Below are 23,015 nucleotides of genomic sequence, written 5' to 3'. Positions count from 1 at the left end.
TAAACTGAATGCTGAATTCCATGCATACCAAACACTAATGCACGGAGTCCCATTAAGAGTTGAAATCCTAACCCCATTAGTAACTCCAGACCACTACAGGGTAAGGGTCAAAAGAAAGTTTCATATTTATGGATTACCATTTGGATTCAGTTTTTATTTTTTTAGTCTTTCCAAGAACTCTTGAACCTGCACTGCAATTTTAGTCGAGAGTGTAGATAAAATAAATTCCTGATTTCTAAGATAGTTTTTTTGAGTGTTGACTTTAAGCACGGCAGATCAGCTTGATTAGAAATTAAGATATATTCAATGAGATAACACTAAGGATTTGGTGTGCTTTATATTGTGTACAATGGGTTTTAAAGCTAAAAAAAAAAAAGAACAATAGAAATGCATGTTGGAAAAAAAAATTGTATCATAATCGTCAAATAGCGATCAGCAGTAACTTCAAAATTCCATTGTCCTCTATTGCTCTCCCTCTTTGACAATCTTCCATCAAGCTCCATAAACTAGTCCCCACATTGTAGATTTCTTAAATAGTATTTTTTTTGTATCCTTGAAAACAGAATGGTACATTTTAACACTCATTAAAAGGCTGTACTTTTGTACATAATGAAACCTTCTTTACTTTTTGATCAAACAAAACTTCTGTCTAAGTGAAATCTTGGCCACTGAAGTAAAAAATAAAATTCTTTCTTATTTAAGTAGCATCTAGACTTCATTTAATGATTTAGAAAGGGTGAAAGCACTGAACACTGCCCAGTGTAAAATTACCATTATACTCATAATTTAGCATGCAATGGAATTGTATAACATTCAAAGGCTCATTATAATAAACTTCATAGCAAAGCAAACCTAGATTGTCCTAGATGCACACATGTCTGTCTGTACATGTGTACACATATAGAGAAAACACAGCTTGTGAGAGAGCACTTCTCTCATATGCACTGCTTCATTTATTATTCATTTCTCTACAGATCACAGTCCACTGGACAATAGTATGGAAGATTTCTTTAATAACTCTCACTGCTAATTTAATTCTACTTAAACACACATATCCCAGTGAATGCCACATGCTTTTCAGCATGATTTTATGTGTAAATCAGGATAATATGTTTTCAGATCATTTACTAAAAGGAAGCATGAACTAAAACCTATTTAACCAATGAGGTATTGCTTTTAAACTACCACAAGGTCATAAAAAAGATAATTTCAAAGCTATAAGTTTTCTAATTGTAATCAACAACAATCTAATGATGAAAGAAAGTGTATCTTAATGGCTGTCATAAATTTGTGCACATCCTTGCTTATCTTTAAAGATCCTTTACTTTGTCATTTGGTGAAATTTTCACTACCAAATTTTGCTAAGCAAAATTGAAATGTGACACTGGAGCTAGAAATATCAGTGTCTTACTGCTCAGTCTTAAATGAGCAGTAAAACTCAGATGTAATTTTATTATTATATGAGAACGTATATTTGTTAATAGTAGGCGCAACTTGACAATTGGATTGGAAAAGTATAAATTGCGCTGGGAATTGACTTTTTCCTTGTCCTCAGTAATCTGTCATAAAAACTTTGTGTTTGTTGTATTTACTCACTTTTCTGTAAGTCCCCAAACCCAATCCAATTATTTGCAAGCAAGTTGTTTCATGGCTGTGTTTTTGAACTGTAAGGCTTATGATTTTTCTTCCCTTTTTCTTTTCTTTTGCTTTTAAATTGTATGTATGTCCCTCTATACTGCTCTTGCTCAACAGCTACACCACTCAAAAACAACTGTTGTTGGACTCTCACTTAAGAACTCAAAATTGCCTTAAATTAATTGTATCCATTGAAATTTATTTAACAAAAACTAATTAGCTAGGGTGTCCATGAAAAGAAAGTGTAAAACCAGCACATCTACATCAGCTATAAATGTAAGCTTTCTTGAAAAAAAACCAAACAACAACAAAGCCACAAAACAAATTATTGTACAATCTTTAGGGCATATTTGCTCAACTCTCTTATTTCAAATTGTTATGAAGATAATATCCAGACTAGCTTACAACCTAATTCACTGTAAATCAGCATACTGTAATTTACTTTCTTACACCTACATTATTTTGTGGATTCTGGCTCAATATATTGACCATGGTTTATATTAGTACTACTAAACAAATTCTCTAAGTCTATTCAGTAAGTGCTCCTTGTCAGCACTTACAACTTTTACTCTAAAACAGATAACAAAATACAGGCGAGTCTCTCTATATTCTTGGGCTAGATTAGCTGTTCATTCCAGAATACACCACCATTCACAAAAAAAAATGAATTACATAATGCACTTCTCACCTTCGTAATATGCTAACTACATAACTATGTATTTTCATTTTCTAGTTCTTAAATGGAACAAAGTGACAAATTAGAAGCCAAAAAAACCAATTTTGTGAGTAAGAACCACTAATACAAATACATTCTTCTGAACTTCAGTCCTCAGCTGTGATAATAAATAACATTTTGTTGAACAGAGTGTTTGTGTAATTGTTACATGCACAGAAAAAGCACTTTTTCGTACTTACCTCCTGGAGGCATGACTATGGTTATAGCATCACTTATCAAGCTGCCCTGGCTGTTGGATGCATTCACTTGTACTGTATAGTTAGAAAATGGTATCAGTCCTTTAATGGGTACCCATACATTGAATTCCTTGCTGCTGCACAACATCCGAGTATCATTTACAATAGAATAATTAGCATTATCTGTTATGGAAAAACAAGAGGGGGAGGGAAAGAACAAGCGTTAGAGCTTGCATCTGCTACAATTCACTGTCTTTATGAACCAAGTCTTATTTCTCAACTCAAATGAAGAGTTGCCATTTATACCAGTAACACACACAAATTTTTGGTCTGTTGGGAAGAAAAATTATTACTCACAATTTCTTCTCCTTTTGCCAACAATTTCTGGTATTCAAAAATCTTGGGAAATAAACCAATACACAAACCAATCAGTTGCAAACCTGATTGCTATATACAGCAAACAGAAGTTCTAGAACAGTTCTGTAATACTTGCAGATTCCAAACATTAATGATAATTCTTATGCTTATGAAAGACTGGCAAAACTTTTTGAATTTGCTACAAAAATGCTTAACTTAGGAGTTGATAAGATAATTCCATTGCATGCATAACAAACAGTAATCTGCAGTAACAGAGGTTTTTCAGCATGGCCTGCAGTTGTCTCAAAGACAAAACAAGGATTTGAAGTACTCAGTTTATCAGCTGAAATCATCAGGGGACACCACAGCAAACTACATGTCCTTTGCAACCCTTTTTAAGATCTCAAACTTAAAATAAGACAATATTCTACCCTACAAAAATAAAAAAATCCCAAAACCTTCCCAAAATACCTAGTTAGAAAATACCTAGAAACACCTAGAAAATGCATACCTACTATTTTCTAGTTACCTAGAAAATAAAAAATTATATATGTCAAGTAACATTTTTTTGACTTAATGAAGACCTTGGTCACATATCTCAGAGCCAAACTGACTCGCTTAAATATCAACTTATATTTTGAGTACATGAAGTGCCATATAAACGATTACTATTATTATTACTATCCATCACTCCATGGAGAGCTCTCACACTGAAGTCAATAAAAATTCTGTATTACAAACAACAGCAGAACAACACAAGTGTAAGACAGAGGTATAAAAACGAGAGTAAATAGACTATCACTATAAAAAAATTGTAACTCAATTAAGACATTGTCACAGCTAGAAGATTCAATATTTGTATCTGAGTCTTTTACAAAATCTAAATAAGACTGAATTACAAAAAACCTAGAAAAATCAATTTTTAAACTAATCTTTTAAGGGACACTCACCAGACTTACTCATTTTGATGCAAGCTTCAAAAGAACTATTAAAACCAAAATGCTATTAAATCAGAAACAATTTTTCAAATATTCCATGTTTCTGTGATGTGCATTAAGGTGCATTTGCAGTATCTTTCAGTCATGTTCACATTACATTTTACCATGGAGGAGTGATCTGGATTTTCCTCTAATTTGGGGATTCCTATGAACAATTTGGTTCACCTATGGTACAAATCCAAGTCCTTCCTTTATTTTGGTGTTTATGAACTGTACTGGTGTTTTCAGTTATTGTATTGGTAATATACAAAAAGCTTATTTTTTGATGTTTTGGGGAGGGGGACAGGTTTGCAAAACTCTTTTTTATAAATCTGCCTTGCAGCCCATTGCACAAATTCTATCTGGATTGGACCCTACCATAGCACCAGACCACCCAAACAGACTACAGTAGCGTGAAGTTAGGATGATACCATAAAGCTTGATGGATTCATTTTGTATTTCACTGAAGTCACCCTGTTTTAGTTACAGCAGTGGAGGCAAAACTTCTTTGCATGCAAGAAGACCAACCACATTTTACACATTCCACATACAGAATCCTGCAGAAGGAAAGTTATTTTGTCTGAGATAACTCTTATGTACTCGGGCTACTCAACCAGCACTAGAAAAATGCATCTGCATTACTCGATCTCAGCTTTTAAATGGTGTATCAAACCTTCCTTCTGCATCTTTGTGAAACTGTCCCTGTGTGTGATTCGGGAGAAGATACAGTCCAACAAAGCACATTTCTCCTATTATCTATCTCAGTTTTTGTGAATTTTGTGATTTATTATTTGTGAAGATCATGCAACAATATTTTACATAAAATGCTCTTAAGGTCCTAGGGACATTAAACACTTAAGGACTCAGCTGTCTGGGGAAAAAAAACGCATTTTTCGGATGTTTCACCTCCAATGTCTGGGAAAGCTTAAAAATACAGTGCTAACAAATCAGCACATAGGCTAGAGTCAAATCTCAAGCATAAAATTAATTGTCTAACAGCAATTTATATATGCCAAATTCATGTGAAAATTAATTTTTTCCTATCAACAGTAGAGATTTAACTTGTTAATATTTTAATTTCATCTACCTGAGCCTAGTAGGAAACCATGTACTTCCTCTGCTGATACTTTTATTCCATTTTTAATCTTTCTTCCAATGGCTAACTATACCATATTTTAAAAATACAGTTTCGAGTAACAGAAAACGAATTAAAAGGATAACGCTCTATTCCAAGTTGCCTGGATAACAACATTAATATACAGTAATTATACAATTAGTTGTAACATTAAATTCTAGTTATAGCAGAGTGATTACTCGGCAATTATAAGAAGTATATAATTACCCAATAATTAGGAGAAGTATGTAATTACATAACCATTTTATTCAGCTCAAAAATGAACTTGCAAATATTCAATGAGATAGACAGCATAGCAGCTCAAAATTTTTCATTGCTTCTAATAAAAAGCTAAAGAGTACTTGCAAGTTTCCTAGCCCAAATTTTACATGGACAAAAGGTGTTTTGTCCCAACTCCCAGACAAGCAACTTACTGCTGCTGGCAAGTAAAATATTAGAAGAACATTTTTAAAATGCATGTCTTGCTGTGGCTGACTTGCAATATGGAGCTTTGCCACTTCTCACTTCCTAAACTGTGCTTTCTGTGGGCTGGAACATGCAGACACACAGGTTCAGCCTGACAGAAAGCAATACAGTGATAACTCTGTCATATCATTCCATGCCATGCCTGCTCAGACTGCCTCAGTGTGGACCCAATTTGTGAGTGTAAGTGGATGAGGCCTCCCTTTTGTCCAATTTTCTTGGGTGTTTTTCTCTCCATGCTGCCCACAAGTCCCACTGTAGCCCACCAGCAAGTCCATTGCAGATCCAAACAGCAGTCACCTCAGACAGTGTAAAGTCCTAAGAGACATTGTTCTACTTCAGTCAAGTGGTTCATACCAGAACACCTCCCCATTTCTGCTATGTAATTCCTGCCATGAACAGACACCAGCACCCCAACAAGCAAGATTCCCCCATGGTTCTGTTAACATGAACAACCTAAAGGGGCAGAAAACAAACTCCCACATCTGGCTCACCACATGCATGAACACTTAAGGCATGCAAACACCCGCACAAAAAGATAAATCAAAACAGGAGAGGGCTCAGAGACACTATTCTCTATAACCTATTAAAAAAACCTAAATCCTTTGCAGACATGAAGGGCTTCCCCAAGCTCCTTAATCTTTTCATATTTTTGCATAGTTATGGTTTTGTTCTTTTGCTAGCCTTTCTGCTCAGTTCTCCGTATCTCCCAAAAATTATCTGCGGGACTTCTTTGCCTAAGGCTAATTGAGAAATACTTCTGCTGTTCCCAGTTTATTCCTAGTTTATACCAGATGAAAGTTCAGTTTTTCAGGAAAAGATCCAAATGAAGAAATGACGGCTAAAGAATATGCATAAATATACTTAAAAGTGATGTATAGTTGAAACAAAGACACACAAATACATATATTGCATTCAAAATCACTGTTTAAAAGTGCTAAGATTCAAAAGAGCATTCTACATGGTGAGTATCTGCACTTGAAGGCTCAGGATGGTTTTGAGTGGACACTATGCAGGGGACTCCCAAGCAGATGTGCATTCGTGTTACTGAGCACCCCTGTAAATACGTGAATTAAGCTCCTGTGAGGCAGTGGTGTGTAAATTACTGCTGTCCTGGGTCCATCATCCTATGGGGTTCACTAGATTGAAATAACATAAATGGGCATCCTTTTCCATTATTGTTATAATCATTGTCACAAGAATTTTAATGCCTCATATATTCCATAATTTTTCTCTGTGTGCTGTACTGCTCTGACCTTTTCAATATTCTGTAATTTGACTGGCTGGCGATTTCAAGTTCTCTCCTTTTTACAGCCTTATTAACTTGTGGGGAAGAGGTGAAATGCACAGCCAATCAGAATACATAATACTGCAAAGGTCACAGCAGTACAGTATAGTATCAGCAGACACAGAATACTGTATATTAGTCATTAGCATCCTGATATCTTATTCATGTGACAAAGGTTGTGAGGAGCGCAGGAAATGGTACAACATGAAACCATTCTCATAGCAGAAATAATACAAGCTAAACACATTCATCTTACACTTAAGAACTTTTTTCCCCCAAATCTGGCACATTTAAGGGTACTCTTTCATCAGGATCAAAATTTATGTTTTTAAGGGAAAAGGTAATAAATTGAGATGTTTCCTTTCTATGTATTAAATAGAGAGAGACACATTTCACCAGTGTGGGCAAATACCAAGTAATTCTATTAATATCACTGCATTTGTGATTAATACCAATCCATACTTTACATATAGTTCCGTTATGTCCTGATAACCTCTTTTAAATTATACAACATGTTGCCCTACAATATTCAAGCAGACAGAAGCAGAATAATTACCACTGTAGAAGACTACAGGTAGCAAAAATCTAGCTCAAGGAACAGTTCATGTGAGGATCTATATAAAGATTACTTAGTTAACTATCACAAACACAGTTGGTTTTATGCCAGCTTTATATGTACAGGTCAAGCCTTGTACCTTGGGCCACACAAAAAGTTAATATCAGATCAGAATAGCAAAATAAAAATGAAACAAGAATTCACTTTTTCAGCCTTTTTTCCCAGAACTCATCCTCACTGTCACTAGTTTCTGTCCCTATTTGAGACACAGCTAATTTGTGTCTCTCTGGCACACACCTTTGGTGGGAAATTCTGAGAATATGCACACTTCTGTGTGTCTCAGCTCATTATTTTGCCTGTTAGTTTTGCCTATTCTTCAGCCTCATTAACTACCACAAAAGCTACTTTCCTCCCAGCTAAGACTTTTCTCCCTCTCCTCCTTTCCCATTGTTTCTAATGGAGTATTCAGAATAAAAAATATCACTTTCCATTAGTTTGGTTATCCCAGGAGAAAACCAGCTAAAACACTTCCTTGGCATTATTGGCAACTCTCTTAAGAACTGTAATAATGACCTGTTAGCAAATTGTCATCTCAATTGTTATACTGACTTGTGAAGTAGCTTGGCTTTGATGCCATACCCCCTTTTTCAACAAATTATTGGGGGGGAGGGGGTCGTATTTTGTTGGTTTTTATGTTTGTGCATTCTGTTTTGGAGGATTTTTTGTTTATTTGTTTTTTTCTTGCCTTTTTTCAGATGAGGACACTGCTGATTTTTTGCCTCAGTGTCTTGAACCACTATTTGTTCCCCTTCTCCTGAGCTGACAGATGCATTGTTTCTATGGACATGTCATGGTCACAGTCCATCAAACTGAGTTCAAAACTTAAAGACTCTCTTAACACATGAAAACTTCTCTCTCATGAGCTAGGAGGAGTTGCTGAATGAGTCAAAATGGGTAATTTAAAAGCTCTGTGGGAAACTGGAAAAATTATGAATCCAAAATATTAATTTTCCTGTAAATAACAGGAGTTTCACATTATCTGCATTGAAAAACTTTATCTTTTTCTTTTTTCCCTGGGAACTAAAAGAAGTCTTTAGTTTTAAAACTGAAAAATGGAAAATATTTTAAGAACAAGATCAAAACCTGTGTTGGCACATACGGCAGAAAAATGAAACCTAGAAGACTCAGTTTCTGACTATTAGTTTCTGACTGGTACTCAAGTCATCACTCAAAGAGGCTTCTTACAGACTCCAGTTTGGTAGAGCTATCTTAGATTGTCTTGAGATGTACAGAATGTGTACACTGTCTGCCTGACACTGGAAGGGAATTCCTCCTCTCTATTCAGCCTGGTGAGACACATCTGGAGAATTCATTCTGTTCTGGGACCCTCAGCATAACACAGATCTGGACTTACTGACGTGGAGCCTCTGCAAAGATGATTAAAGCCTTGAAGAATATGTCACATGAAGAGGGTTTGAGAGAACTGAGTTTGTTTAGCCTCAACAACAGGAGGAAGGACCTCAAAAATGCGTAAAATGTTAAAATATCTGTTGTGAGGGCATAAAGTAGCCAAAAATTTCTTAGCAATGAACAGCAGCAGAACAAAACACAATGAGTACATACAGATAATACAAGAAATTCTGTTTAAGCCTATAAAAAAACCCTTTTTTTACTTTGACATTGGTCAAACACCAAAACAAGTTGCTCAGTCTCCAACTTTGGTGATACTCAAAAGCCAGCTGGACATTCTCCTGGGCAATGTGCTCCAACTAACCCTGCTTGAAGAAGAGAGCTTGAACTGATTGCTCCCTAGAGGTGATCTTTGACCTCAGCTGTTATATGATTCTATGAAAATTTTCAGAACACTTCAAGAACCCTAAGGCAAAGCAGGGGTAATGATTATGATGAAAGCATGTTCCTGTCAGTAGAAATAAGTGATTATTAGTGTTACAAACACTAAATAATGTGCATTTATGTGGTCATTAATTCTATGGACTGAAATATGAATAAAGCCCACAGTTTGATGTGAGAGCTCATACAAGAAAGTTAGCACATGGATGGTTAATGACTGCAGCCAAGATTAGGCTTTGTCATGGTGGCAGGCAGGAAGGAATCTTCAGTGTGTGGTCTCATCTACCCTTTGGAGCTTTCAGTTCAGTGCCATGAGGCTTTGAACTAAAAAACCTCTGTAATTGTTGATGAAGCTGCTGAGAAGAAACCTTTTTCATTTGAATTACTGTTTTAGTTTTTCTCTTTCATAAACACAGAAACATCTAATGAGTCTTGCAGCTGAGTCAGTCTCATTTAGACCTTTCACTTAAAACAGTGTTTTCAATACAGTGTTAAATCTCTGCTGTAATTATATTCATTTCCACTCTAACTCTGTTATTCTGCAATAGCACCCAGAGGCATCAGTCCTGGAGCCCCCACACTGCACTCAGTACACACAGTAAGAATGCAGCTCATGACCTAAACTAAACTCTGAAAAGCATTCTATGAGTGCAACCAAATTCTCTGGATTTCAAAGAGGTTTCCAGTGTCTAAGCACTGTTATCCTGGTACAAACAGGTGGAAGTGTCCCAGCACAGTTTAGTAATCCAAGTTGCAAAATATCACATTTGACACAAGACATCAAAGAGCAAAAGCATTTACTGCAGTTGCAATCTTAAGCAGAGCATTTAGGTACTGATTTTATCCATTTTGTTTGAGGGATTTTATAGATAAATTATGAGATTTTATCAAGTTTATTTCATGAGAGATTTTATACAGTAAAAAAAAATCAGAAACAGTTAGCTTTTAAACCTTTGAGTTTGCTTCTCCGTGGTTAGAACATTCTTTCTCTAGCTGCAGCAGTACATAAATGGAGATTATCACAGTATCTGGTTTCTGAATATATGCCCATAATTCATGGATGCCAATAAGAATTTTCCATTCTCTAGGGACACTATCAGAAGGAGACTAGCTAAACACACAGAGCAGAACTTGGAGTCTCAAATCCATAATCAAATATCTAGATTGATTGTGTCACTTGCACTTGTATTGATTTCAATTGGAGCAGCTGACCCAATGGAATAATAAAAATGTGGAATAAAACTGATTTATGAGAAGAAAATAAATCCTTTTGTGAGTGGTAATGAATTGGTACTATTTAACCCTTTCAATCACAGAGAAAGAACACTATTTATTTTTTCAGAATGCTGAGTTAGCCAAAAGAAGTCCTACAAAAAAAGTGAATAATGTCAAATGCCATTACAGTTAGTTGTAATACTTTGGAAGGAATGAAGCTCTAAACTTGGATTTTTGTCTGACATATGACATTCTTTTGGTTTTCCCAGTCACTTTTCATAAGGCATCACAAGTGACACACTTGTAGATTGAAAGAACCACAGCATCACTCAGGTCACTGTTTGTTGTACTTATAAATTACCTCCTTCTAGGCTATTTAGGGCAAAAACATGAAGAGTAACACAAACAGCCACAGCAAGTGCACACAATTACCTCTATAAAAGGACAATCGATCATAGTGATCCTTCTGGTATCACACTAGAAACATACATAGTCAAAATATAATTTGATTCCCCCTTATAAAGTGCAAAGAAAAACTTCAACAAAATCTCATCAAATCCCAGTTTTCATCGCGTTTTCTCTACCTGAGAAAACAGATGGGGTTTATATTAGTCTCTAAGGAGAATTTTATTTGTTTAAAGCCAACACATAGAAATATTCAAACTCATTTTTTTATCTGTGGAAGCTCTAGCCAGATTGTATATATCTTGTTTCATTACGTTATTGACATTAATCATATTGTGTTTAATGTCATAAATTGTTTTTTTGCATTTAGCAGTTACCATAGATACCTAATCACAGTCCATGTCGTTTTCATGTGGGTTAAAAACACTGGAAAACATTAATTAACTAAAAGACTATTTTTGTAGGAAAACTGATTGGCAAATTCCCCTTTACTCAATACAGTTTACCAGAGCCATCTCTAGAAGATTGTTATTATTCCCTAGACTGTTCCAAGGGAGTAGAAACAGTTGTGTTGGAGCCAATCCTGCTATAGGCAGTCACTAGGAATTCCAGCCTGTTAAGAACTGATAATACATTCCTCACAAAAATGGGGTTCAGCCCTTATGTGTCAGCTTTATCACATGAAACCAAATAAATTATAAAGTACAAGACAGACAATGTACATGTGACAAAAAACATAACTTTGGGAATAGAGTGATGCAGAAGATCAATTAAAACACCATCTGTGGTCTGATGCTAGAGTTTTCACCAAAGAAATGGTCAAATGTAGGAATTAGAGAGTTACTTTAATTTTGCTTTCCTCACAGACACGGCATTAAGGAAAAGAAAAGAACAGCATATCTGATACTGACATGAATTATGCTATTAGATGGTGCACTATGAAGCTGCTCAAAACCTACTGAAGCTTGACTAAACTCTACCCAACAATCATCCTGAAGTGCATGCAAAACCATGAGTTTTCTAGCCGGGCAAATCAAAATTTAAATGCCCTACAATTCCAGGGCAAAATACCCCTAACTCCGGCTCTGGTGAACCAATTAAATATGGCTATTTGAAAATGGGTTATGCATCCTCTTTGTTTCCCCCTCAAATGCCTTTAGGAGTACTAAGTGTTGTAGGTCTGTAGCTAGAACTAAGACAGAGAAAATGAGAGAGGAAGGGGATGAAATATGAAAAATCTTCTTAATGGCTGGCTTGGAAAAGCAGCTAGGGGCTCTGACAAACACATCTCACATTGGGAGTGAGGAGGTGTCAAGTCACCCTAGGACAGGAGGTTATCTTTCTGGTGCAGATGGTGGTATGCATTTTGTAATAACTTCCATTCCTTGTTCTCAAGCCTTCAGCACAAGACAGGCTAGGAACTTCAAGGGGCTTCAGCACTCTTTCCCCACTTCCATTGCCATCTGCAGGTGGTGTCTTCCCACAGCAGTCATTGCTTTTCGCACTAGGTTGACTCTTAACACTCCCTTTTTGACTTCTGTTTGAAGAGGGTACTGAAAGTATTGGGTACATTGTGCCAAGTTTAAGACTATAGGAGGAACTTTCTTATAGAAGTTAAATGAATAAATGGTCTGAGTTTTATTCTATTCATATATATAGTAAATATTAAACTAAAAAGGTTAGATGGGCAACATTCTGATGCATACATGAAAAAGTGAACTTGTTTATGCTGTATTCTGCTGTTAGATTTCTCTAATAGATTTGCCAATAGAATGAGTATGCTGCAATGAACCTTTCTGGTACACCATCTCCAAATAAGCAAAGTAAGCAGATAAGTAAGTTTTTTTTCTTAAAAAAACCCTGTGATTAACTATTTTGCTGAAAAGTATGGACCTTAGATGATGTGTCATCAAAAGAAGTTATAATAAGTATTAAAAAAAACCCTCAAGAAGCAAAAAAAACCAAAACGCCAAAGTGAAAATAACACACATTGATTTCTACATTCATAAGCAACAGAGTTCTGAGTATGACCCTGCAAATTCATGTTATGAAACCCCCTAAGGACATCCAGTTAATTAAGGATTCTCTTTAGGTCAAACTCACATTCAAATGCATCACAACATTTTGGGGGTTACAGATTTGGATTAATTTTGTGCTAACACAGTCATCTGACAGAAGTAGGAAGATAAGAATTTCCTCCAAATCTCTCCTCTGGAAAAGAGGTAATACCTGATTCTTCCTGTCCTAGAACTTAATTTCAGACATTCAGATGCAATTAAAAATGACCCTGTATTCTATCTGAACCAACCTGAGAATAAATAGGGGTGAATGAGGAAACTACTTGAGGGAAATAAGCCTGACTCTGTCACCTTTCTTTCCCCTCAAGTCCTCTGAGAATTGGGAGTGTATCAGATAACAAGAACTCTAACTACTCTTGAAGAGGAAAAGCTGTTTGTGCTCTGGTAGCATCAGTATTCTATGGCTTGGAATAACCAACTGCAAAACAAATTCCTCTTTAAGGCTCCTCCCAAGCAGGTACAGGCTCACAAATGACTTGAGGCAAAGCAACTTTTCATTACATTGTATTGAGCCCAAGCAATAATGCCTGAGCACTGCAGAACTGGGAGAGAGCCCTCAATTCCTGAAGTCCCGTTTGATCTCCATATGCTATTTGCTGGAAACAAATACTTTTCTGGAAATCTAGAACATACCTATACAGAACAGAAAAGCGAAACAGCCCCAATAAAGCGCCTTCCAGTTTTTTAACAAGTACTTTCACAGAGAAAGGTTTTCAGAAAAATGAAGAGTTGAATTAAAAAAAAATTAATGCTAATTGATACAGGTGTTTCCCCTGAATGCATTGTTAAATCATGGCCAAACTGTGGAAAAATCCATTATAAGTATCCTCCTCCATTGTCAGACAATCCAAACTATCACCTGCTGAACTACACTTCACACTTGCAATGACTTTTTCCATAAATTTGTGATAGTATTTGTTTGACTTTCAATTGGTTATTGATAATGTTAACAGGTACACACTATTTACCAACACCTTGCCAAGCCATCATCTTAAAATGAAAGAAGTATCAGCAGTAACAGAATTAAACAGCAAGGAAAAAAGAGGCTATGCATTACAAAACATTTATGTTGGAATCAACAGTGAGAATTAAGTCAAAAGTCAGAATTTAGACGCTTTACAGCTAAAACATTCTCTCTTGCTTTTATTCATTACAATGTGTCCTTTGCTGAAGTACTGTTGTTTTTATTGTAAGAAGATAAACATTTTCCATTCCAAAAAAATCCCACAGCAACTTGAAATTTTTTGCAAATTACTTAAGCCCTATTAGGAAAAAAAAAAGGTCTAGAATTAAATACAACTAGTTTTAACATGGAAATAACCAATAAGCTATCAGGCTGCTCCCTTGAACTGCTATGAGATGCGCATATTTTTAAAAGCAGATGGATGAAAAGTTATATGGTATCTTAAATGAACATGATGAATGGCAGAGCCATTTGGTGGAAAAGCAGAGTAATCAAATACTAAGTCAGTCAGACATAGAGACATAGGTATGTGAAATTTGAAAGATTTGGAACAGGACAAGGAAAGGTACTAAGCCTAGACACGGCCATAGAATATTCAGCATGAGATCAGCTGGTGCCTCTACAGTGTTGGAATAACAGGTTCATGACAGAGAAAGTGTTAAGTTACACATTACTTAAACACCTTCCATGTCATCGACCTGCTATCTTAACATACCATATGCTATAGTAGGGCACTGATAAGATAACAACACATCAAGCAGTTTCACAATATACATTAGGGATGGCAGTGCAAAAATGTAGAAATACAATGTGCATTAGAAAAAAACTGCACTCTCATTGTGGAATCCTTTGCCCTGTTCAGGGGCTATACTTATGCAGAAGGATTTCCACTCCTAAAGAAGTCTGTATCTCTTAAATCCATCCCTCAGAGGCATACTATTTCTTAAGTCAAAATAAAATTTTAAAAAAAGGCCAGGGAGATATGTTAGATTCAAAGGTAGACCTTCTAGGCCCCATATAGTTAAGCTAAAGTTGAAAAAGATACTGATATAATGAATCCACTTTGATGATACATAATAACCCCCACATCATCAAATCATCTGCAAGATGTCTTGATATGCTTAAATATTCACTCAAGTTCCTTTAGCTTGAATCCTTTCTAATTCTACTTTATTTCAAAACAGATATCTAAGTAAAGTACAAAAATACTAATTTTTCATAAACATATTGCCAAAATATGTTTGCTTTTTTTTCATAATACTCTTCCTATCTGGTGGACTTTTTAAAGCAGTTCTTAGAATTATATAATTGAGAATCCTATTGAGTATCCCTATTTTCAAATAAAAACATGTCATGGACTAGAATGACTTGGTCAGACAATCTCCTATATCTCCCCTTCCTTAATAATAGATATTATTTTTACATCTAACAATCTTTGCAGTTTTACAACAGAAGTTAGTTAAATTTGTTCTTAATAAGAGAAGGTGACTGCATTGTTTGGGAAATAGTGTTTGTCTATTAAACATTCACATTCCTACAAGAAGCTTGAGTTTTTATTAATGAAAATTATCTTAAGGATTTTTCATTTGAGAGATGTATACACAAAAATTACCTAGTATCAGTGGCGTCACTGCTTCCCAAACTGACACTTAAGGTACTGCTGAGCAGACCACTAATTTGAGTGATAGATGCAGCCATTTGGATGTTTATATTCACCTTCTAGGTGAATTCCCTCTCCCCTTTTTACATTTTAATCCCTGTCTCTTTAACAGACATTGCAGCAAAGGATGAAATACAGTTGCTCATTATGTCAAGAAAATACCAATTAGCCATCAGACAATTCAATAAACTTTGTGTAAATATTGTGAACAGATGATGTCTCATATAAGCTTGATGAATTAATGCTTAATTTCCTTCCTGCCTAACCCCAAAACAGCCAGCTTAAATGTCAATTGCTAGAGCTCTGACTTCTGAGGGGAAACACTCTTAACTTCTTTAGCATTGCAAAGCAAAGTTTCAGCAACAATGAACAAATGTAATGAAATTTTCTGGGTTCTATTCCCCAATGATTCTTCCACCACCACCCGGCTCTCCTGAGTTGAACTAACATAGCAGGCACTTCAAGTCAACTCTTATAATTGCTTCCAATTTGCCTGTTTTGCTTTTGGCAATTAGCAAACTGAAATGTTATCATGAAAGAGTCCATCTCATTTATAAGGCCAGGTTTCCCCTCCACTAAAATATGCAGGCACTCTGTTCTTTATTACCAGCAGGAGATAAATGGCTGGTTTTCGTTGCTGAAGAATATATAATGGTTAAAAAGTCACTTTTTTCCTCCAGCTCTACATAAATCACAGAACTAGTCAATATTTAATAATGCTTGCCTTGGTCTGGAGTCCCTTGATCACCCCTGTCATGTGTAATAGCTCCCTCTCCGATATCTTTGACATAAAAGCCCAGCTTTACTGCAATACTAACATGTAGAGGGTCATTACGGATCGACATTTACCTTAATCTGTGACTGCCAACCATGAACCGATAAATTCCAGCAGATTCCACTGGGAGAAATCAGTAAACTTCTCAGTGGAAAGAACTGAAGAAAAATTCTGCCGAGAACAGAATACATTTTCTACAAGGGCTGCTCTGCAAATGGGTTCTGACTTTTGAAAGTTCTCTAGCTGCACAGCTTTGCAACATTTAATACCGTTTTGATGGTTTGAGAGACGGGATGACAACCGAGGATGACATGACTTAGAAAGCAAGCAGAAATTTTCTTTGCAAAAACAATGCAAGATTAAACACAAGGGGAATATGGCTTTTGCATTATTCACCCTGCTGCCTTGGCGGAAATGGCTCTGCTGTCACGGGTCCAGCCAAAATGTTGCTCCTTTTTTTTATATTGATCATCACTCCTTCTCCTCATAATCTTACAAGTGCTTCACAGCAGAATACATCAAAGCCTTCATTGCATAAAAAAGGGACACAACAGCCTTTGTGAGGGGTCAGCTGAGACTGCCTACCACGTGTCACCCTCCTCGGTGAACGTGTTTCTCCAAAGAGCGCACAAACAAGTTCATCTATAAACTACTTAGCAGAGGACAGCAATTACAGGAGCTATGTTCTCTTTAGCACCAGTACTGGAAGCAAAAAACTGTTCTCATTCTGAGCAGAAAAGAAGAGGCGAGTTATGAAGTCATCAGTGATTCAATTCTCTATCTGTTACTGCATTTACAATACTGATTAAAATTGCGAACAGTACATAGAAGGATTAAATGTCATCCAAACATTATTTTCAGCCACAATTTCATATTATACTCATAAGAAAACATTTTTATAGTTGCCTAATGTCAATCATGCTGTTTAAAGTGCACTAAAAATTAATGACAACATTGTTAGGTATGATCCATAAACATTACTTGTGTACAATATTTTATTATTTATTATACCTTAGAGCACGCTTAATAGCTCAAATTGACATATTAAATGCTCATACTCATTTTGTGAACATTCATTTTTATTCACTGCCCAGGTATTTTACATTTATATAATTAGAGGACATGGTGTCCTACTTTCAACTAAAAAATATGCACGTTTTGTAATACATTTGGAAAAAATGTCCATTTGCCTTCTTTAGTGCCTCAGGCTGTTACATAGGGGTGACATCACTAACTTTGCCTACTCTGATTTAGCAATACTTTAACTCAAGACCACATTGCTGTGTTTAAATTTAAAAGATGTAAGAAAAAGGAAACAACCTGCAACACACGCCAGTGGAAGCAAAAGAACAACCTGCAATGCAATAAGTTTAACAAGGAACTCTTGCTTGTCAGGCTTTTGTATCTCATGTCGAGTCTGTTTATGATACAGATATAGAGTTGGGTTTCTTTCCTTTTCTTCTTCAAATTATACCCATGATCAACCATATTATGACCAGCTATCATGAGTGGTTTATATAAGCAAATCAAGAGAAATTTTGTGAGCATAGCTTCCTTATCTGAGAGAAGGTGGCAAGATAAGACTCTGTGTGTATATCTAGAGTCTAAATGAGTGCAGAGAGCTTATCTTTATTTACCAATTTATGTGTTTGTACAAATGTAAAGCACCATAAATCAAAGCAGCAGTTCTTGAAGAATAAAAATTGATAATTCTAGAATAATCAGTTGCACATGGAAAAACAAAAAAGTAGAAAAATTTACTGCTAAAGGAATTTTTTTAAAATAAATGGAATATCAATGTTATCACTAGACTTATTATGAAGGGAAGACTATACCTTGATCAGCATAAAACAGACCAGTGACATGGACGGTGTAGGTCAGTTTTCCATTAGGTTTATTTGGGGCAAGCCATTTTAATTGAACTTCTTTGGAACCATCAACAGTAGTAAATACATCAACCGTTCCCTCAGGGGCAGCTTCCATGGTCCGAGCTTCTACCTGTAAATTCAACAGAAGATGGAATTCGGTGCCATAGTCACAGAGGAGGAATGAGAGATGAAAAGTTTATGAAAAGGTATTTCTTAATTAAGAAAAAGTAACTAACACCGTCAGCATCCTAATTTTTAAGCATGTTGCTGTCCTTTCATCTACATTTGTTTGAAGATGTCCAGCTACAAACCTACTTTAAATAGAGACTACTGTAAGGAACAGGAAACAAATAGTGGAAAAGAATGGAAGATTGTTTTTTTTGCAAACACCATTGCACCTCATGTGGATGTATGATCTCAGTGCAAGGAAAGGAAACAGCAATAGAAGACCACATAACTTTCTCTTTCTGCATTTAAAAAGCAACTGTAAGGAACAGGCATTTAAACACTGTAGTAAATTATTACAGATATTTGACAGACAAAAATTCCTTTCTGGAATATTAGCTGCTCCCTAAATTAACTTCCACATTCACCTAATAAAATTAAGTTGCAATAAAAAGTAAATCTTTAAGAGAAAATAAAATATAAAAGAGTTGGATAATATACTGGATATGAAAGATTTGTAATAGAACTAAATGAATACTTTTTCAATATTCCAGATATTTACTACTGAAATTTCATAACGTGTAGTAAACATTCAGTGCTATGGAACAAAGTAATTTGTTATTATGTTATTTATAGCGACAATTTTGTTTCTCCTACATTATTTATTTGGTGTTTTCTAAGGTATAAGATGGTTTCACACCTCTGTAAGTGCCTCTCAGCTGCAGGATCATGGGAGTGCTAATAAATGCTATTTTTAATCTGCCACACCTGCTCTGTCATCTAAATAACCAAACATATTTTCTCTGTCCTTGAAACATGAATGTTGTACTTTTCAGATGTAAAGATTGGACAGCTTATTGTTTACAAGTGCCATACGCATCAATACCTCCATATGTGCTTCTCTATTTATACACTTTCTCATATTGAAAGTAAGTGATAAGTTGCAGTAAAGCCAACAGGATAAAGTAAATGCTTAAAGATAAACAAGTACTTCATAGATTTATCAGATCACTGCCACATTGATTATTTAGGTATTTTAGTCAAAAACATCCTTATGTAAGGATTTGACTAAACTGTGCTTTCTAAAAAAAATAATTTCCAGTAAAGTGCTCCTAAATGCAGGTGCTCCAATCAGAAACGTGAAAAATGTGAAGAAATTAACAACAATTATGTTTTTCTACCGAAGAAGATTCAAAAAAAATCTTTAAATAATATAAATTTGTAGCAATCTGTATCATGTCCTAAACAGTTGCAACAGCTGTATTATGTCTTTAGCTTTTTCTTTATGATGGGCTATATAAACATATGGCACAAAAAACCTTTTTCATACTTATTTTTCTAAATATTATTTTACACCACCCCGTGGTATTTTCAGACATATTTACTAATAACTTAGTAAGCAAAAACTCTGCTATCATATAAGTGACACCAAATCACAGAATAGGCATAATAATATTGGGAAAAGTACTACCATACATATTACTAAAACCCTGAAATTTAAATTTAATAGCTGTGAGTTGGGATCAGAAATATTCAGTGTTGAATATTTCCATTTATTTATAAGACATTTACAAGAGCTTATACATTTCAAAACTAGCATAATTTGAGCTCTCTTTAAGCTCTCTTTAATTCTCGAAGAATCTATTACAGGTTACACTAGCCCTTAATAACCCATTTTTTTCTCCTCTTTAGGGACAAAACACCCAAACAATTACAACAGACAAAAACAGTATCTTGGGTGTAATAGGAAGACATTAAAATGCAGCTCTTCTTAATTTACTTAACAATTTGCATCTCACTTAAAAATAAATCATGGTCACAGAAAAAAGTCAAACAAAAATTACCTAAGCTGATCAAAACCAAGTTTTTGAAACAGAATAACAGCTAATGCTCTCATAATTAATTAAGATCTTCAGAGCCACCTTCAGGAATATAAGGTGGACAAATTCCATATTTAGGGGAATGTCACATGATGTTCCTTGATCGATTAGGGCACATTAAGCACAAGATCAGGAACAAAAATAGCTGGAAGCATATCAGTTTACTGCTGAGAAATGTTTCCCATACTATTTAGACCAGAGGCAAAACATTAGGTTTCTCTCTTTTTTTTCTTCTTTTTTTTAAGTGTTGGATTTACTCTGTAATTGATATGAAAAATTTTTTTAAAAAAATCAAATTAAGATCCAGTGCTTTAATTGCCTGGCAGCACTTAGGTAAGCCTAAATCAAGATGTACTTCAATTCCTGTGATTAGAGATGGATCACTGGCTCTGGAAAACAGTTTGTGTACTGATCATGGGATGCAGACAAGTATCAGCTAGAGCAACCCTTTTGAATTGTTCCAAAAGTCAATTTACGAGTCTGTAGTTCAGTGCAGTCATCAAAAAAGACTACTAAAAATATTTTTTAAACTGTAACAAGAGTGGTGTTCTCTTCTGTCCTTTTGAAGCCTATTTGATAGGATAGTAGTACTGAAATCTTACATATTTCATCTATATGCAAAGTTTGGTAATGAGTTGTCTTAAGCATCACTACCAACACAACAGAGTAGGTTATTGCACAGCAAGTACCTTAAAACAAGGTTTGCTTTTGGGGTGTACGTGAAGTTGCAAAAAATGTACAAGAAAAACTGGCAAAAAGCCATTTAAGCTTTTAAGAGGAAATATTCTTCAAATAGATCAAGCTATAATATGTTTAATGGTTATAAAGTCCAGTTGTCTTCTGCAGAGAGAAAACATTACTGGCATTTGAACGAAAACAATCTTGGAAATAATATTGGAAACGTGACTAACAAATTACATCATAAAAATAAAACCTGGAAGTTCTTTCCTGATAAAAAATAAATTGTGATAGAAAAAATAGAAAGAAAACCACAAAATCCTCCCAAACCTCTTTTTTCTTCCCCCCCCCCCCTTTTTTTACCAAATTTAGAAGCCTAAAAATAAAGCTGAATTAAACAAAAAGTTAAATCCCAGAATAAACACAGGCCTCCTTCTCGGTTATGCTTTTAAACAAAACCAAACACAGTAGATATGATTCTAGTTATTCATCAGCTATACTGTGAAATCATACTAGATTTATCTGTTCAGCTATATGTCCAAAAGCCTTTAACAAAATAAAAAAGCCTCAGGAGATCCGTTTTTCACAAATTTGTCAAATTTAACATTCCTGTATTCTCAAATCCTGAAAAAATGGGGTGTTACACAAGACTGCTAAAATCTGTCCAGTATAATATTTTGATCACATACTTGCATTCGAAAGATTTATGAATTACCATATTTTCCTTGCTCCTGTTGCCACGTCTGGCTTCTGCAATTCTCAAATTAACTTTAGTCCTCTCGGTCCAGCAGCTAGAAATTTGCTCATTACTGGAACAGTAACTCTTTCTTTATGTACATCCTTGTAAATCTGGTTAAAGCACACCTGCACCTTTCAAACATAATAACTCCATTTAATTTCAATAATGTGTGTTTCAGCCTCCGTTTTTGTCTTTCTTCACTGTACCTATGTTCTACTTTGGAATGGTGCCTAACAATGACCTATTGAATCTTTAGCAGCTCTTAAACAGGAATTTTTTTTTAAATGTCACATTTTGCCAGATGGGTTAGTACTGCCCAGAGTGAATCATCACCATTTACTCTGATATTCACTGTCATCTGACATTTATTACATTCCCAGAATGTAAATTAAGGTACTCACCAGTGGACCTAAAGCACAACCTTTTGCAGTACATGCCTGGACTCTGAAGGAATGCAGACTCCAAGGAGCAAGCCCATAAGCATAACAACTTAGCTGTGATGAATTTTGCAGCAGAACACCATCCATGTACAATCCATAGCTAGTAATAATACCTATAAAACAATGTGAGAGCACTCAGTAACCAAAAAGCTACAGAATTTAGAAGAAAACTAATGCTATAGACACCAAGAGAGTAGTAGTAATAGTATTTCAAACTGTTTACAATTGAGCAGATACTGTTTAGCATGACTGGGCAGGTAAAACTCAAAAGAAACATATTCTCCCATCTTTAACTGTTGAAAATCTCACAAGCACACTGCATCTCTTTAAACAACTACACTATTCCAAAGATTACCCCTTAACAAACTTGTTTCTGAGTGGCAGCCAACACCACCTTGGAATGAGGGAAACTGAGGCAATTCTGGTTTACAGTCTACTCTGCATATGGCTTTTCAAACAATACAAAAAACATCTCATGTTTTAACAGCTTCAGACTTAGAAATAAAATCTTCAAAATAATTGAAATGCGGAAAGACAACTCAGAGCAGTACTAGAAATACAATGAATCAGTAACAAGTAATTTTGTCACATAAAACACTTTTTTCATACTCATTCTTTATGACAATGACTTCAGATTTTTGCCACTTTGCCAACAAACTACATACTTCATTAATTTGGGTAGGAGTGGGGTGGTTGGAAAATTTTACCCATTTTTCTTAATGAAATCACAAAAGAGTAATGATTACTGTTTCCTTTTCAATATGCTGTAGAAAAATTCCTGAAGTAAACTACTCCTTGCCTCTTCAATCTACAGAAATAAAACATATTTGGAAACTCAAACATTAGCAAGACTTCTAGACAGAGGAAAGAATGGTCCTTCTAGTAGAACCAGCTATTACTAACTAAAATTACAAGGGATTGCTCATTGCATTTATAAGGAATTCTAAAACTTTGTTCTTGCAGAGGTACATGGTA

The 23,015-nt window shown here is 35.2% G+C and overlaps 1 protein-coding gene across 1 annotated transcript in view; it reads right to left on the bottom strand.

Annotated features, from left to right (window-relative positions):
• The window catches only part of USH2A (usherin), a 374,258-nt gene that overhangs the window by 153,588 nt on the left and 197,655 nt on the right, over window positions 1-23,015 (bottom strand). Inside the window, exons 35-37 of the mRNA XM_041477027.1 lie at window positions 22,002-22,153; window positions 18,106-18,268; window positions 2,551-2,730 (exon numbers count right to left, since the gene is read on the bottom strand). Coding sequence (XP_041332961.1) covers window positions 2,551-2,730; window positions 18,106-18,268; window positions 22,002-22,153 — 495 coding nt within the window. The remainder of the gene's footprint in view (window positions 1-2,550; window positions 2,731-18,105; window positions 18,269-22,001; window positions 22,154-23,015) is intronic.

The sequence above is a fragment of the Pyrgilauda ruficollis genome, unplaced genomic scaffold, assembly GCF_017590135.1.
Source record: "Pyrgilauda ruficollis isolate IOZ18807 unplaced genomic scaffold, ASM1759013v1 scaffold4, whole genome shotgun sequence".
NCBI classification, from domain to species: domain Eukaryota; kingdom Metazoa; phylum Chordata; class Aves; order Passeriformes; family Passeridae; genus Pyrgilauda; species Pyrgilauda ruficollis.
This window is presented reverse-complemented; position numbering and strand designations above follow the sequence as displayed.